Raw genomic sequence first — 15,246 nt, 5'->3', positions numbered from 1 at the left:
CAGTCATTTCAGCAAAAACATTTTTTTCCTTTAGTGACACTTTAAGCCATGGTAAAGTATTCATGTTTGTTTTACCTTATGGGTAATTGAAGTTGTTTGAGCATATGATTAACCAAAACTAATCAATGTTGGTAGTGTCGGTTTTGGGAGTGAGTTGAATTCTAACTGTAGTATGAGTTCTACTCCCTTTTAAACAAAGAGATAAATACTGTATCTTGTTATATCTCAACAAAACTGACTTCAAAATATTATGGTTGGATTAGTTATAGTATGTGTTGAACCATAAATGTATTCTAAATGTATTTTTATTTAAAAAAGAGTCTTGGTTAAACTATCAAGTTTGTATGTGGTTAACAAAATTGTCCATATACTATAAAAGAAGTTTAAGCTGGAAGGTCTCTTTGTTTAGAGAAGGGATCACATGTGTTTTTTGTATTATCACCAAAAAAACATTTGATATTATTATACGCTGAATTTTTAGTTAATAAATATATATATATTAGCACATTGATGTATTCATGGATGAAGAAACTTGAATTGGTTGTATTGTGGAAAGATGTAAAAATCTCCTAAACCATGAACTGGCGGATCCAGGGGGGGGGGGCAACAGGGAAATTGCCCCCCCCCCCCCCAAGACAATCACGTCACACTTGCTTGCTCCTGTGTTTTTTTTTTTTTTTGGGGGCTTTTTTAAACTGTGGGCCTTAGGGAGGCTGCTACACACAGAAGGTTTTTTTATCTTAATGCATAGATTGCATCAAGATAAATAAACCTTTTGCCTTCACAACCACTTTAAGTAGCTATATGAATGTGTGGTGATATATGTCATACCATCTGATATGGGAAGGGCTACGCATAGCCGCCCCGTATTATTGTTGATATGTTTTTTGCAAACTGTTGTTGAGTTTATGTTTTGGTCTCTTTGAGTTTATTTGTTGTATTTTTTTTATAGGTGTAATGGAAACAAAAGAGAAAAATAAAAGAGTATATATAAAAACAAAACAAAAAAAACCCTCTCTATATATTCATTTATTTTTATCCCCTTGCCTCAAAACTGTACATATTAAAATGATCCTTTTCCCCCTTTCACTAAAAATTACAGCAGCATATCACTCTGCATGCAGATATGAAATCACTTTAGTTTCATTGGTTAAACATTTCTAAGTTTCCTTACAATGACTGTTTTTCCACTTCCTGGTTGAGTAAGGCAATGGTGATGTAACCTTGGCCTCACAGATGCATCCTGGAAAGTTCCTGTAACATGTTCCCATAGTTCTAGACAAATTTCCAGGAAGGAGATGGATTCCATCTGCCCTTAGTAAAAATGGCCACAATGAGAAGAATGGAGAGGAAAAGAAAAATAAGGTATAGAAAAAAGCTCTAGGGGCGCTTCCATTTATTTACGCGTTGAATACACCGATTCATGAACGTACTTACGCCCGTCGCTGTAATCTACGCCGTTTACGTAAGGCGTTTTTCCGGCGTTAAGATAAACCACCAAAAAGGAGGCGCATCTTATGCAAAGGTATGGACGTCGGAACAGCCGTCGTATTTTACGTTGCTTATGTAAGTCGTACGTGAATGGGGCTGGGCGTAGGTTACGTTCACGTCAAAAGCATTGAGCCGTCGTATCTTAGGGAGTATATGCAACGTGATTCTGAGCATGTGCGCGCATGCGCCGTTCGTTTGGCCCTTCATTTACATGGAGTCACACTTCATTATAATATATCACGCCCACTACCTGCCTACTTTGAATTAGGCGGGCTTACGCCGGCCCATTTACGCTACGCCGCCGTAACTTAGGGAGCAAGTGCTTTGTGAATACTGTAGTTGCCTCTCTATGTTACGTTGGCGTAGCGCATATGAGCTGCGCTATGCCCGCTCAAAGATGCGCCGCTCTACGTGAATCTGGGCCACAGAGCCCACAGAATTTTGCTGTTCAGTTTACAAAGAGTCTAGAGTCGCAGCTTGCTATTCAGGGGAAGAATAGAGTGGAAGCTGTCAGCTAGTGTTCTGAATGATTTCAGCTGCAGAAAAGGGCTTTTATTCGCAATTCTCTTGTCAGATTGTGGTTTTGTGAATGAAAACCCTTTCCTTCAGCTGCAATTATTCACAATTCAAGCTAATGCCGCGTACACACTATCAGAAATTCCGACCGTGTGTATACTCCATCGGACTTTTGCTGTCGGAATTTCCGCCAACAAAAGATAGAGAGCAGGTTCTCTATTTTTCCGACGGAAAAAGTTCCTATCGGAAAATCCACTCATCTGTATGCAATTCCGATGCGCAAAAAAAAGGCATGCTTAGAATCAAGCAGAAGAGCCGAACTGCCTATTGAACTTTATTGATCTCAGCTCATCGTACGTCTTGCACGTCACCGTGGTCGGAATTTCCGGCAACATTTGTGTGACCGTGTCTATGCAACACAAGTTTGAGCCAAAATTCCGTTGGAAAAAAAAACACGATTTTCTTGTCGGAATTTCAGATCGTGTGTACGTGGCATAACAGTTTTCACTCCCTCCCCTGAATAGCAGTCTGCAGTATAAACTAAAGAGGAGAGATGAGGAGACACAGTACTGCAGAATGGAAAGGAAATGGGGGCTCAGTGCTGGCTGTAGCATGGGAATGCCCAAATTTGTGGGCCACAGAAGAGGTGGAGCTACAACCAGCAATGACAGAAAATAAAGAGTTATTTTATTCTACTACTCCTTTTTTTTGTTTTTTGGTGATAGATATTTTTTTTACTTGGGGTCTTGGAATATACTGTAAACATGCTTTAATGCAAGTGCATTATTTATGCATTAAACACGTATGATAAAAATACAAAGGAATGCATGCAGTAAGGTGCATTAAACTGCATGTGCATTGGTTTGATAGGGAAGAAATTGCAAGGAGAGATTTCCCAGGGATTGTACGGGCAAAGTAGGTAAAAATAGAATATTAAAAGAGTAACATTATATAAAAAAAAGTACTTAATAGTAATAAAAGTATGTTTTTATATAATGTTACTTAATATTCTGGTTTACCTCCTTTGCCCGTACAATCCCTGGGGAACCTCTTTTTTTTTATATATTCTTTATTTCTTTACAGGTATACAGAAATTAGTCTGTGGGAATATACCACATCCCCGAATATACATATATGTGTCTGTGTATATATATTTTTTTCCCCTCCTTGCAATTTCTTTCCAATTTCGGATGTGGCAAAGGTTTCCAGTGTCACACTCATTAGTGCTTTCTCTCTACATTCTTCTATTGGTTTGATAGGGGGCCCAATTTTCTCAGACCGTTTCTAAGAGTAGGCCGAAGAAAACCATATCATATTTGTTTAGACTTTGCTCAGGCAACACTGATATTTGGGAAAAATCACGCCATTTGTTACCACATTCTTCTATGGATAGTACCAGAAGATGAAGACAAGGTCCTCTTTCTTGGATTCCTTGGTCTCATAAGTAGCATCATACAGTCCATAACGGCAGTCATTGAGTGGCAAAAGATTAACAAAGGTCCTGTATGGATCCTCGACTGTGTTGCCAATATCTCCCACTAATATTTGCTTCTCTGTCTCCACAATGATCTCCTTCTTGTCAGGGCTGAGGCAGAACAGGACGGCCTTCTTCCTCTTCTTTACCTCGTCCGCCGTTTGGGATTTTCTCACCTTCATATCATTAAACACTTTGATGACCTCATCATTAACTGTCACGCCAGATGCCTGCAAATAGAAAAAAAACAAATGCTTTTTGTTAATGATATTACTAGTAAAAGTGTGCCTGTTATTATTATTATAACTCCTTACTTATAAGTTTTAGTTTTCTTTTCTCATCCACAGAGTTGTAGAGTATCTCCACTTAATAAGCTAGCTTGGCCAGTCAATCAGCTGACTGCAAATGTTATAATATATCATGTTTGTTTAGCGTTGGCTGGACCACTAACTCACAGTCTATGCCCTCCACTCTGCTAGTGCCTGCCAAGATGGAAATCCATGCACACCTTTAGCACATAGATACTATTACGCTGGTTCCTGTTCATTGACCTGTATCTATGAGTAACAAGATACGAATACTGTACTTACTGTAGTCTAGTTTCTAACTCATTGTAACTGTGTATATATAGTCATTCACAGAATCATGTGTCTGATAGAATATGGAATTCGTTTAGCTTCATTTCATTTTCATAAAATTTTGTTTCATTTATTAATTTAACGAAGTCCAAATTTTCAGAATCATTCGAAATTGGATTGGTCGAAAAACGATTGTCTGATTTGAATTCTGTTTAAAGAATAGCTGGTTGTTAAAGAGGGGGTTCACCCTTTAAAATTTTATTTTTTTCTAGCATTAAATTAAGCATAGTAGCGCGAGCTACAGTATGCCTTTATTTATTTATTTTGCCCCGTACTCACTGTTTAATCCTATAGTGAAGATTCCGACTCCCCGCGGGGAATGGGCGTTCCTATCCAGAGGGAAGATGATTGACGGCCGGCTCTGGCGCGTCACGCTTCTTCGGAAATAGCCGAAATAGGACTTGGCTCTTCACGGCGCCTGCGCCTAGTCTGTGCGCATGCGCCGTATAGCGCCGTGAAGAGCCGAGACATACTCCGACTATCTTCGGGGAGCGTGACGTGCCATAGCCGGCCGTCAATCACCTTCCCTCTGGATAGGAACGCCCATTCCCCGCAGGGAGTCTGAATCTTCACTATAGGATTAAACAGTGAGTACGGAGCAAAAAATAAAAATAAAGGCATACTGTAGCTCGCGCTACTATGCTTAATTTAATGCTAGAATGTTGTTATTGAGGGTGAACCACCGCTTTAAGGAGCGAGCTGAGAAGCCGTCCATGGCGTCCTTATCAACAGATGACTCCTGAGCTTTCAGCAGACTTATATACCGCAGATCTTTATGTAAAGAGGACTTGTCGTGCTCTCGGTGTGCACAGACTATTCCATTAGGGTGTGCACCCCAAAGCTCAAACATGCATGTGTGTGTGTATGTGTATTATATATATATATATATATATATATATATATATAGATATATATAGATATACACACACAGACAGACACACACTTGTAAATGTAAACAAATAATTTTAAAATGTATTAAATCATGGACTGTGTCAGTAGTGCAGTGGATGGTGTCAGTAGTTTTTTTTATTTTTTACAGATTGTTTTATTTACAATTCTTTTTGGAGCCACACTAAAAGAATCTAAACAGACCTCCGATATCTCAATTTTGTGACAAAGAAAGGGGTTGAGGACAGAGATTCCCCAGCCCTTTTGTCTGTACCGTCAGCTACACTGGACAGTGAATGAATGAGAAATGCCCTGAGCGGCTTCCTGTTCATTCAAACTCTAGGCTTTCATTATGAATGAACACAGTGAGTGATCTGTACCAATTTTAAATTGACATGTTTTTCGACTTTTAAAATAAGCTTTTTTATGGCACACTACAGAAAAAACAACCAAACTACATGGTGACTCACAATCAACTGAACGTCATAGAGTGTTGCTGCTTGTCATACAGGTTCAAACACGTTCAAGGTCACCACGCATACAGTTATAACCGGTTATGACTGCTTTGTTTACTAGGTGGGATCACAGTCTCGTTATTTAATAGACATACCTTGTATTTATCTGTATCAATTAATTAGCAGCATTTTTAAGCCCAATCACCACTATATTAAGGCCCATACACACGGTCAGACTTTTTGCCAACAAACTTCAAAATGAGCACGTTTTCCAAAAAATCCAACTGTGTGTACGAGGCTTCAGAGGGTACTGGAGACAAACTGAACACATTACCTCTACTAGGTGAAACAGCCATCCAATACCCATCATATTTGTATTCATTCAAACAGTAATTTCACGCTGTACAATAATATACAAGTTACCAGAATACAACTGTAGGTATTCCAAGATTAATTAATATACGTAGTAAACTATAGTAAATGGTAGGATAGCTGAATGGTCATAAACACTGACATCACATCAGCCACACTTCAGACCTTCCCATTGGTCAGATCAGTTCTTTCAACATGCTCCTCAAGAACCAAAAAAGAGTGGTCCTCATCAACAGTCTAGAACTCTCCTTTACCATCAAACCAGGAACATCATCCAAGCTTTATGAGAGATATGGATCCATCTTGTTCATTGACTGGACTTTGCCAAACTCACCAAACCAGACTTTGTAAAGTATTTTTCACTTTTAAAACCTTTTGTTATTCTGTTGCATTATTATCTGTCTTTTCCTTTGTAATACTCCTCTTATTATGTAAATTTTTTGCACCGTTTCACCTTTACTATTATTAAACAATATTTTGAAAAATGTTAATATCGTCTCTAATGCACTAACGCAGAACTTAAAGAATCCCAGTTTCTTTGAAGATCGCTACTATATAGTAAATCTCTGGATATACCTGTCGGTGGTCATAATTGTTATTGCTTATATTGTAAACATTGATATTTATGATAAATATCTGGTGGCTGTGATTGATTTGGGGTATAAAGGGTTAACTGTGTAGTTAACCATACCCAGTGACAATTACTCGCAGTCTGCTGGTACTTAGACAATGGTCCTGCAAGCTGTAGAATCTTTGAGCAGGGTGAGGCCAATTTCGCATATCTCTGACAGTGCGTTGTGAGTTTGACCAGCCTTTTTTCCCCTAGTTGGTGTAAGTGGCCTGGGGTCTGACACCACAGCCATCACAGATGCCAAATATGCTTAAAAATAAATTTACACACCGCACAGAAAATGCCCAATCATTTCACTATGAACACATCTAGCCTTGCATTCTTGGAAAATGTTCTGAAACTTGGTGTTCAATATAGTTTAGCCCTCTGTTAACACTACTGCATTGTATGTAAAACCAACCAATAACTACAGTTGCAAGAAAATGTTTCTGGGCTGTATAAGTTACTTTACATTTTATCTATTGTGCTTTTTTTAAAAAAAGCAATGACTGTACATTATATATTTACTTATAGTATTAGTTTACCTTTAAAGAAAAAATTTACTTCCAGGGTTGTCCACGCTATCAGCACCCTGCAGCTGCTCCTCTGTTCTGGGGATTTGAAATCCCCACTGTTCTCCCTCTTCTCTGTCAGCACTTCCAGGACGGACACGATGGAAACGGACTGGTCAGTGCCATCACATAGATAGAGATGGCTGATGGAGAAATGGGAGCACAGTGGGAATTTCAAATCCCAGGACTGCTGGATTGGCTGACATCTCGGCAACCCCGGAGGCAAGTAGAGTGCATAGGGGGGGGGGTCTACTGTTAGTTCACCTTTACATTTTTTTGTAAAGGTGATCTAACCCCTCAAAGCTGAACTCTAGGAATGATCTTAGTTTTAAATTTACATTGGTTGCTTGCTATTATACCATCTCTGCCATTTAGAGAACATCTTGTATTTGTTTCAGTGAATGAGGCACATAAAAGGGGATGATGACTTTGCAAACTCTACCTCGTCCAATTAGAGAATGCCTTTTAAAATAGGTATATAATAGAATACAAAGAATAGGATAGGATATAGGCTAGTCGAATGATAAAGCAATATAAAGATACTACAGCCCCTAGCTTTTTTGGAGATATGACATTCACAATGACTTCTGAATGATTTCATGCCCTAAAACTGGAAGGGATTATCATTTGCTACTAAGGAACATAATAAAACCGTTAGTCATAGCACAGTTATATTTCAATTATAATTAAAGCTGTTCAGCTAAGTTAAAATCTAAAAGTGTAGAAAGATATTAAAGGTATGCTCTGTATTGCATTGACAAATAATGGCATCATTGCGTTATCTTGTTAATAAAACCGTTAGAAAAATATTGGCGAGTATTTAAAATAATTGTATTAACCACTCTAGGAACTATTGTGAAATACCCTAAATATAACGAACATTCATTTAAAAAAAAAGTGCTATTGCTTTTACTCTTAAAGGGAAATCAGGAACTACCAGTGTTTTTAGTTCACTCCTGTCACAGAACGGAGCAAAAGGAGTAGTGAAATGAAAGTGAGCCAGTGCTGATGAAGGGGCCTTCATTAAAGTATACCTGCTGTTCAATGTCGGAACAGAGATGTCCAGCACCTAGGGCGAAGATGAGAACCTGCAGGGTGGGTGGTCAGTTCTACATGTGTAGCATGTTCTCTTGAGGGCCGTGGGCAGTTGGGGAAGGGGAACAGTAGTAGAGGCTCAGTAGAAGCCACTAGTTGATCATCAATCTGGTGCAGTACCAAAAGCATTGCCTCTTTCCCCCTTTGTTAGTGCAAGGTCCCAAGGTTAGTCCCCGAGTCTTGCAGTTCACTTAGATTTATTAGCCACATCATAATACTGCAAACTTTCTAGTCTACTTTATTGAAGATCATTAGTTGAAGAGATGCTGCAAACACTATATCTGGTACCAGCTATTATTCCAGAGTCAGTCACTTCCATCTCACATCTTTCTATTTCTAACTCTTAGTAGAACAACAGTAGTTAGTAGAATACTCTTATGCCGTATACACACGCTCGGAATTTCCGATAACAAATGTTCGATGGGAGCTTGTTGTCGGAAATTTTGACCGTGTGTAGGCTTCATCAGACATTTGCTGTCAGAATTTTCTTTAATTCTACCACAGAAGAAAGGAATTAAAATCCCCCATCAACATCATCAGGCAATTGTGGAATGTCTCCCACAGCGCTATTGTGTTCTGTTTTGAATCTTGGATGGTCCCTGCTGAACCATCCGAGCTTCTATCCCTGTGTAGCTGCCTGCTCCTGTTCAACAGGCACTGCTTTAAATTTAGAGGGGGTCTGAGTTGTTAATTGACTTAGGCAGATGTAATTATGGGCAATTTAGCCTCTGTTCCAGCCATGGCTGTGCTGGGAGTAACCACCATTGTTCGCCTGGGGGTGTTATTACCATCCCAGGCCAAGGGTGGCAGCAGCAGAGTCAGGGTGTATTGGGTGTTAACCTCGGCAGCCAATCAGTGGGAGTGATCGTCCCGCTGTGCATGCTGGGGAGGGGTACTTAAGATACAGATGCCATTGGACCGGGGTCGTCATCGGTTTGTCATCCCACCACCCGTGGCCCACCTGGCTGGTGTTGCGTGCTCCAGAATCCTGGCTCCGGGACCACGTTCGTCCGGGGTTGTGGTTTAACTAAGTAGGCCCAGTAATCAGACTGGGTCTGCGCTTTCAAGGTGATCCTGTGCTGTCTGTCCTGCCGGAAGAAGCCACTTGATGAAGGAAGCCAGGGGAGGACCTATCCTGAAGAGGACCATGCAAGAGGCTGGTATCTTGGGAGAAGGCCTTGAAAATTCATCAAAGGATGCACCATACACTGAGAGGCTTGATGGTGATCGCCTGTCAGATCCGAGTTCTACAGAAGCTAATCTGGAGAGATCCGGGTGCTGAATCCTGTGTCAGCGGATTCTGGACGGAAAGTGTCTCCTCATAAGGGAAAGTCTGTGGCAGAGACAGTACTTTATTCCGTGCGCCATTCCGGTTGCTAGGCCAGTGAGAGGGACCTATCCGGGTGAGCAATACCCACTCTGGATTTCAACTCTCTTCTACTACCCTGGACAGCGAGAAAATAGAGGTACATGCCACCTGAAAAACTCAGCAGCTCCTCCGGGGGTAATGTTACACATGTATGGCCAGCTTTCAATTCCCTTTTACTGCTTGCCTTAGTAAAGAATTCCAAAGTACTTTGCTAAAAGAAGAGGGGATCCAAATTCTATATTAAAATTGTAACTGTAGGCAAAATAAGAATGGTGTGTGTTGTTCATGTCATTGTGTCATTAACACAGCAGTTTTTGTTTTTTTAAGTTCCCCATTGAAATAAATATTTAGGTGGTTATAGATTCCCTCTATTAATTCCATAGATATGTATTACCTTGTCTATTCCTAGTTATCTAGTCTGGCAAAGCTCTGATAACGTTAATGGTGAAGGTACAATAATAAGGTTAGCTATTAAATAAACACACTGCTTAATAAAAAGAAATAAAAAAAGTGTCTTACTTTATTTCCAAGAAAATAGGAATGCTAACATAAAATACTAAAAGAAAATATTAGAACATATAAAACAAAAGAACAAGCAAACAAGAACATTTGCCTAAAGTTGTCCTCGGTGGTCAGCAGTATACTTCAGCTGGGCTCGATGGCAAGAGAGCCATCAGGCAAGAGAGTGACTTTTCACTCTCTTGCCTGAGTGACCCCCCCCCCCCATACACCACACTCATCTAGCTTCCTATCCAATGGAAAAGAGATAAGAGGCAGTCCTTTAAAATATCTGTCCATCCTCCAGGAAGCCTGCTGTAGTGTCCACTAGGGACAGCGTTTGTCCATGTATCATTGTCACCCGACCCTGGTCAAATCCTCAATCACAGCTGTTCTTTGAACTCAGCCCATCAGTCATCATGGCAGCATTGGCTTTTTTTTAAGCTTTATTTGCAGATGTGTTAATCAAGCACTTCCATCTTTATTACACCAGGTGGTCTGGAGCCAAGCTCTACTCCCCTTGCCAGGAGGCATGAATCAACACCGTGCTGGGTCAACTTGCAACTTCCAACTTAGGCCACCTGACTGTATCAACCAGGAAGTAAAACTCCAGAAATATGATATTAAACCATGTTGCTTTCCAACACCCATGTAACAAACTTTTATTATCTGGTGATCCGACCTGTAGAATTGTTTTTTCCCCCTCCATGTAACAGGTTAAGCTGTCCAGGAAAAGGGCTTGTGTTCATTGGGTTTTGCATTGCTATAGACTTGTATAGGGATGCTAAAACCCTCCTGAAGCTGAAAGAAAAGACCATTAAAACATGCTCTTTACACTGGCAGGATTGCGTACGATGTCAACTTTTATTCATATGGCGTAAACCAATTTTTTTTTCAAAAAAATTGAGTTGTAACTGCTCAGAAAGTGTAGGTTACATAAAGTTCAGATGACAACAATGCTGTGTGGTTTCACTGCAAAATGAACAGAATGGTCACTCTATTATAGTAAGGGGAAAAGTAACAGATCTACTGGCAGGATCAAAACTTTGTTATTCGGGGGACTGGGAAAAATGCGAAAACTTAATACTAGTCACAGACCAGGTCATATATGTTACTCACAGACTTCAACTGTAAATAATTTTTATAATTTCTCTATATGTCTTGTGATTGCCACACCTCTCTTGTCTTTGCCCCGTCATTATGACTTTTCAACATGGTCTCATGTGATTTTTCGTGTTTACAAAACAAGCTCAATTTCCAGCATGACTACCCACAAGTATGTTCTCAGATTTTAATCCTATTACTATGTTCAGGCAGTATTAGCCAAGATTAATAAATGCCTAGCCAACGTTATATTTAGATACAGAAACAACCCAATTTTACACTCGATCTCTCTCATTTGTCATTCACTTGTCACATACTTCCCTTACACAGTCAATCTGCAGCCCAGAGCAACTCAGAAAAATGCTGATGGGGGTGATCAGTTTATTGTGGAACATAACTTTAATAGTTAAAGTGATACTAAAGTCTTGTATAGAATGAAGAGGGGTAAAATATAGGATGGGAGATGAAAGTTCAGAGGAGTGAGGGAGGGAGGAGGGATGAGGTGGCCTGGTCTTCAGGCAGAGAGGAGGGGAGAGAGGGGGATTTCCCTTTTATTTATTTTATTTAATTTTTCCTTTTTATTTTATTTTTTTATTTCATTATTATGTTTTAATGTGTTAGTCTGTAAGTATTTTCTTTTTTTTTTATATATTATTGAGGATTGTATGTAAAGGCATTTATAATTATACATTTTGATATACTAATGTTAAGTTTGTTGTATGTTTGTAGTGTTGTAAAATTGAAAAACTTTGAATAAAAAATTTAAAAGTGAAAAAAAAGTCTTGTTCTTTTTTTTTTTTTACTTTTTTTTTATAAACATAACAAACATGTTATACTAACCTGCTCTGTGCAGATGTTTTGCACAGAGCAGCCCAGATCCACCTCTTCTCGGATCCCTCGTTCATAGCCCAGATGTCCAACCAGGCATAGTGGTCAACAGGAGGATATGTCATACTGTCAGTAAACTAGGTCATTCCCCATGAAGCTTTTGGAATACAGATGGCGACACCCAGAGCTTTTTTTCTCAGAAAATAGGTGCAGGAACTCAACCACGACCCCATTCAGATTTCACAAACAGTAGAAGGGTCTTAAAGGGGCATTAAATACCAGGATTGCATTACATACAGAGTGCAGAGTTCAGGGGGTTACACACAGAGTGCAGAGCTGTCACTTGTAAACACAGAAACCGGACTTCTGTGTTTACAATTGATTGTGGTGAGAAGGCACCAAAGGGTCTGGGGCCAGAGGTGGTGGAACCGAGTTCCTCCAAGTTCCCTCTGAAAAAAAGCCCTGGCGACACCACTACACCTCCCTCACACACCAGCTATTCAGGCAGTCCTTCAATAAGGATAATGGGGACTTAAGTGGAAGAAATCAGTATGCATAACAGTGAAATATCCAAAGTGTCCATCATTTCAAGCCAAGTAAGATGATCATAAATTCCCCAAAGGCATTATGGCAGAAAAATATACAAAAAATACTTATCAGTCCCTGGTAAGTTGCTCCTCTGGGAAAAGAGGGGGGGGGGGCGGTATAGAAGATTAAGAATCAGCCGGACCGTTTACGCCAGCTCCAAAAGGCTGCATCAGAGGCCATATGGTTACTCTGATGGAGTGGAACCCATCAGAGTGGATGCCTTGTACACACGATCAGAATTTCCATTGGCATAAACTCAGATGTATTTTTCCGACGGAATTCCGTTCAAGCTGTCTTGCATACACACCGTCACACCCATTTCTACGACGAGCTGAGAAAAATTAAGTTCATTGATTCCGAGCATGCGTCCACTTGATTCTGAGCATGCGTATTTTTTTCTACGTCGAGGTTCAATACAGACAAATGGAATTTCCGAAAAAAAGAGAACATGTTCTCTTTCTAAGTCCGTCAGAATTTCCGAAGGAAAAACTCCGATGGGGCACACACACGGTCCGAATTTCCGATGAAAAAATTCCGTCTGACTTTTTTCATCGGAAATTCCGATTGTGTGTACAAGGCATAAGTTTCAAGTGTTGTAAGGATTTTGCAATAAATGTATGCTGCAGACAGACATACAAGAGGAAGGAGGTTGATTTTATTTTTGGTTTGTTTAGTCAACTATACCTGCGATTCCCTCTCTTCAAAATGCAGAATATGTGAGTAACAAATTATTGGACCTAGAGGATTTTTCGTTTAGTTAAATTGCACATATGGCAGTTATGTTATGCTAGTGGTGGTTCCTGTGTCATTTTAGAAACATAGAAAAGTGACGGCAGAAAAAAAATGATTAGTCCATCGAGTCTTCCCATTTTATCTATTCATTTATTTTTTCATTAACCTTGTTGTCTGACTATTATAGATCTATGTTTATCCCAAGCCATTTACTGTTGAAACACTTTTTGTTGTTTAAGAAGTTAAGTATAGCATAGTTTAAAGTTTTTTGTGTGCAATGTGTTTAACTTAATTTTTTTGGTGGGACTATCACATTTATACATGCTTGCTCTTACACATTTCCAATATTAAATTAATTGAAGGTATTATATGTAAGCTATAACCCAGAGAGGCAAAGTATATTAGCTACAAGAATAACTCAAAAAATGTTGAGCCAAGGTATTGGCTACTTAGGGAGTGCGTTCTTTTTAGCGAGTCAGTTGCTTTGTGAAAAGGAGCAATAAAGCACCCATTATGTACCACTGCAAATTAGAAAGTATGGAATGATGTCTTCATTTATATAAATATATAATTACAAACTATTGACAGCAACAAGTATTTAAAACATTAACACACATTTACAACCAATAAACCCATTTGTTTTTGGTTAAAGCGGGAGTTCACCTGAATTTTTTTTTTTAACATTCGATTGGGCCTAATTACGGGAATTAGAATCGGGTGTTTTGATTAAAATCAATGCAGTACTTACCTTTTTTGTGATGGATGTTCTCCCGCCGCTTCCGGGTATGGTCTTCGGAACTTGGCGTTCCTATTTGATTGACAGCCTTCCGAAGGTCGCATACAGCGTGTCACGAGTTGCCGAACGTCGGTGCGGCGCTATACGGCGCCTGCGCACCGACGTTCGGCTACTTTCGGGAACTGGTGACGCGCTGTATGCGATGGTCGGAAAGGCTGTCAATCAAATAGGAACGCCCAGTCCCGCAGCAAATACCCGGAAGCGGCGGGAGAACATCTATCTCAAAAAAGGTAAGTACTGCATTGATTTCAATCAAAACACCCAATTCTGCTTCCCGTAATTAGGCGCAATCTAATGTTAAAAATAGATTTTTTGGGTGAACCTCCACTTTAAGGAAGCAAGGGGTTGACAGTCAACGTCTGTTTTTTACACATTTATAACAATTTGTACAATCAAGTAACAATCAAGCTGACTGACTTTCCTGGCATTAACCCAGCAATCTACCTAATCTGGTTCTGTGACTATCTCTGGCTTCATGGAAGACCTTCTGTGTGTCTCACTTTCTGACTCAGTTCCCAGATCTACCATTGTATACTTGTGCTCAGCTATCCTACTCAAGCATACAAGTATTTTATAATAAACATCATAGAAAATGTATTTTTCGTTTTAGAATTTTGCACTAAACAATATATATTATTTGAAACAACAGTTTCTACCAAATCAGGCAACACTTCCTAAAGCCAGTCATACATGGGTCGAATCCCGAACAAATTCAAACATTTTGTTATCTGATGGTGTCACCATTAGTTTCGAAATTCGAACAACCAAGCCTTCATGTTACTACAGAAAATAAAATTGGTAGCTGGGAATCGTTTTCTTTCCAGGTCACATCTCAGGTGTGTAGGACCTACAGGCTATGGCAAAAGGCTTCAGGTCTTCGCTTTCCGCCATGCTCTTGTGCAAGGACCCCAGCCATGGTTTTACAGGTGTCCTTTGCAAACAAATGAAACACTTTACAATGTGCATTTCTGTTTCGATTATATTTCTCACATGATTTTCTTCCATCATTGATTAGAAATTTGGTAATTTTTCCAAACCTTTTCAACATGCTAGATTACTGAAATTCAAAGGCCGCTCGAAAATCAGTCGTTGTTGCAGGCCACTAATGATGAAAAGAAAATTCTTATTTACGATTTTCTTAAGAATTTGTTTTCTGAATTCGACCCATGTATGGTCTGCTTTAGGACACCATTAGACTACATCCTTCACCTGACCAGTCA

General features: G+C 39.6%; 1 protein-coding gene across 1 annotated transcript in view; it reads right to left on the bottom strand.

Annotated features, from left to right (window-relative positions):
* Positions 1-15,246, bottom strand: part of CFL2 (cofilin 2) — a 33,857-nt gene that overhangs the window by 6,379 nt on the left and 12,232 nt on the right. Inside the window, exon 2 of the mRNA XM_040332203.1 lies at positions 3,404-3,711. Within this exon, the coding sequence (XP_040188137.1) occupies positions 3,404-3,711 (308 nt within the window). The remainder of the gene's footprint in view (positions 1-3,403; positions 3,712-15,246) is intronic.

This window comes from Rana temporaria, chromosome 13 (genome assembly GCF_905171775.1).
Source record: "Rana temporaria chromosome 13, aRanTem1.1, whole genome shotgun sequence".
In the NCBI taxonomy this organism is placed as follows: Eukaryota; Metazoa; Chordata; class Amphibia; order Anura; family Ranidae; genus Rana; species Rana temporaria.
Note: the sequence above shows the minus strand (reverse complement) of the source record. Positions and strands in the feature narration are given on the sequence as shown.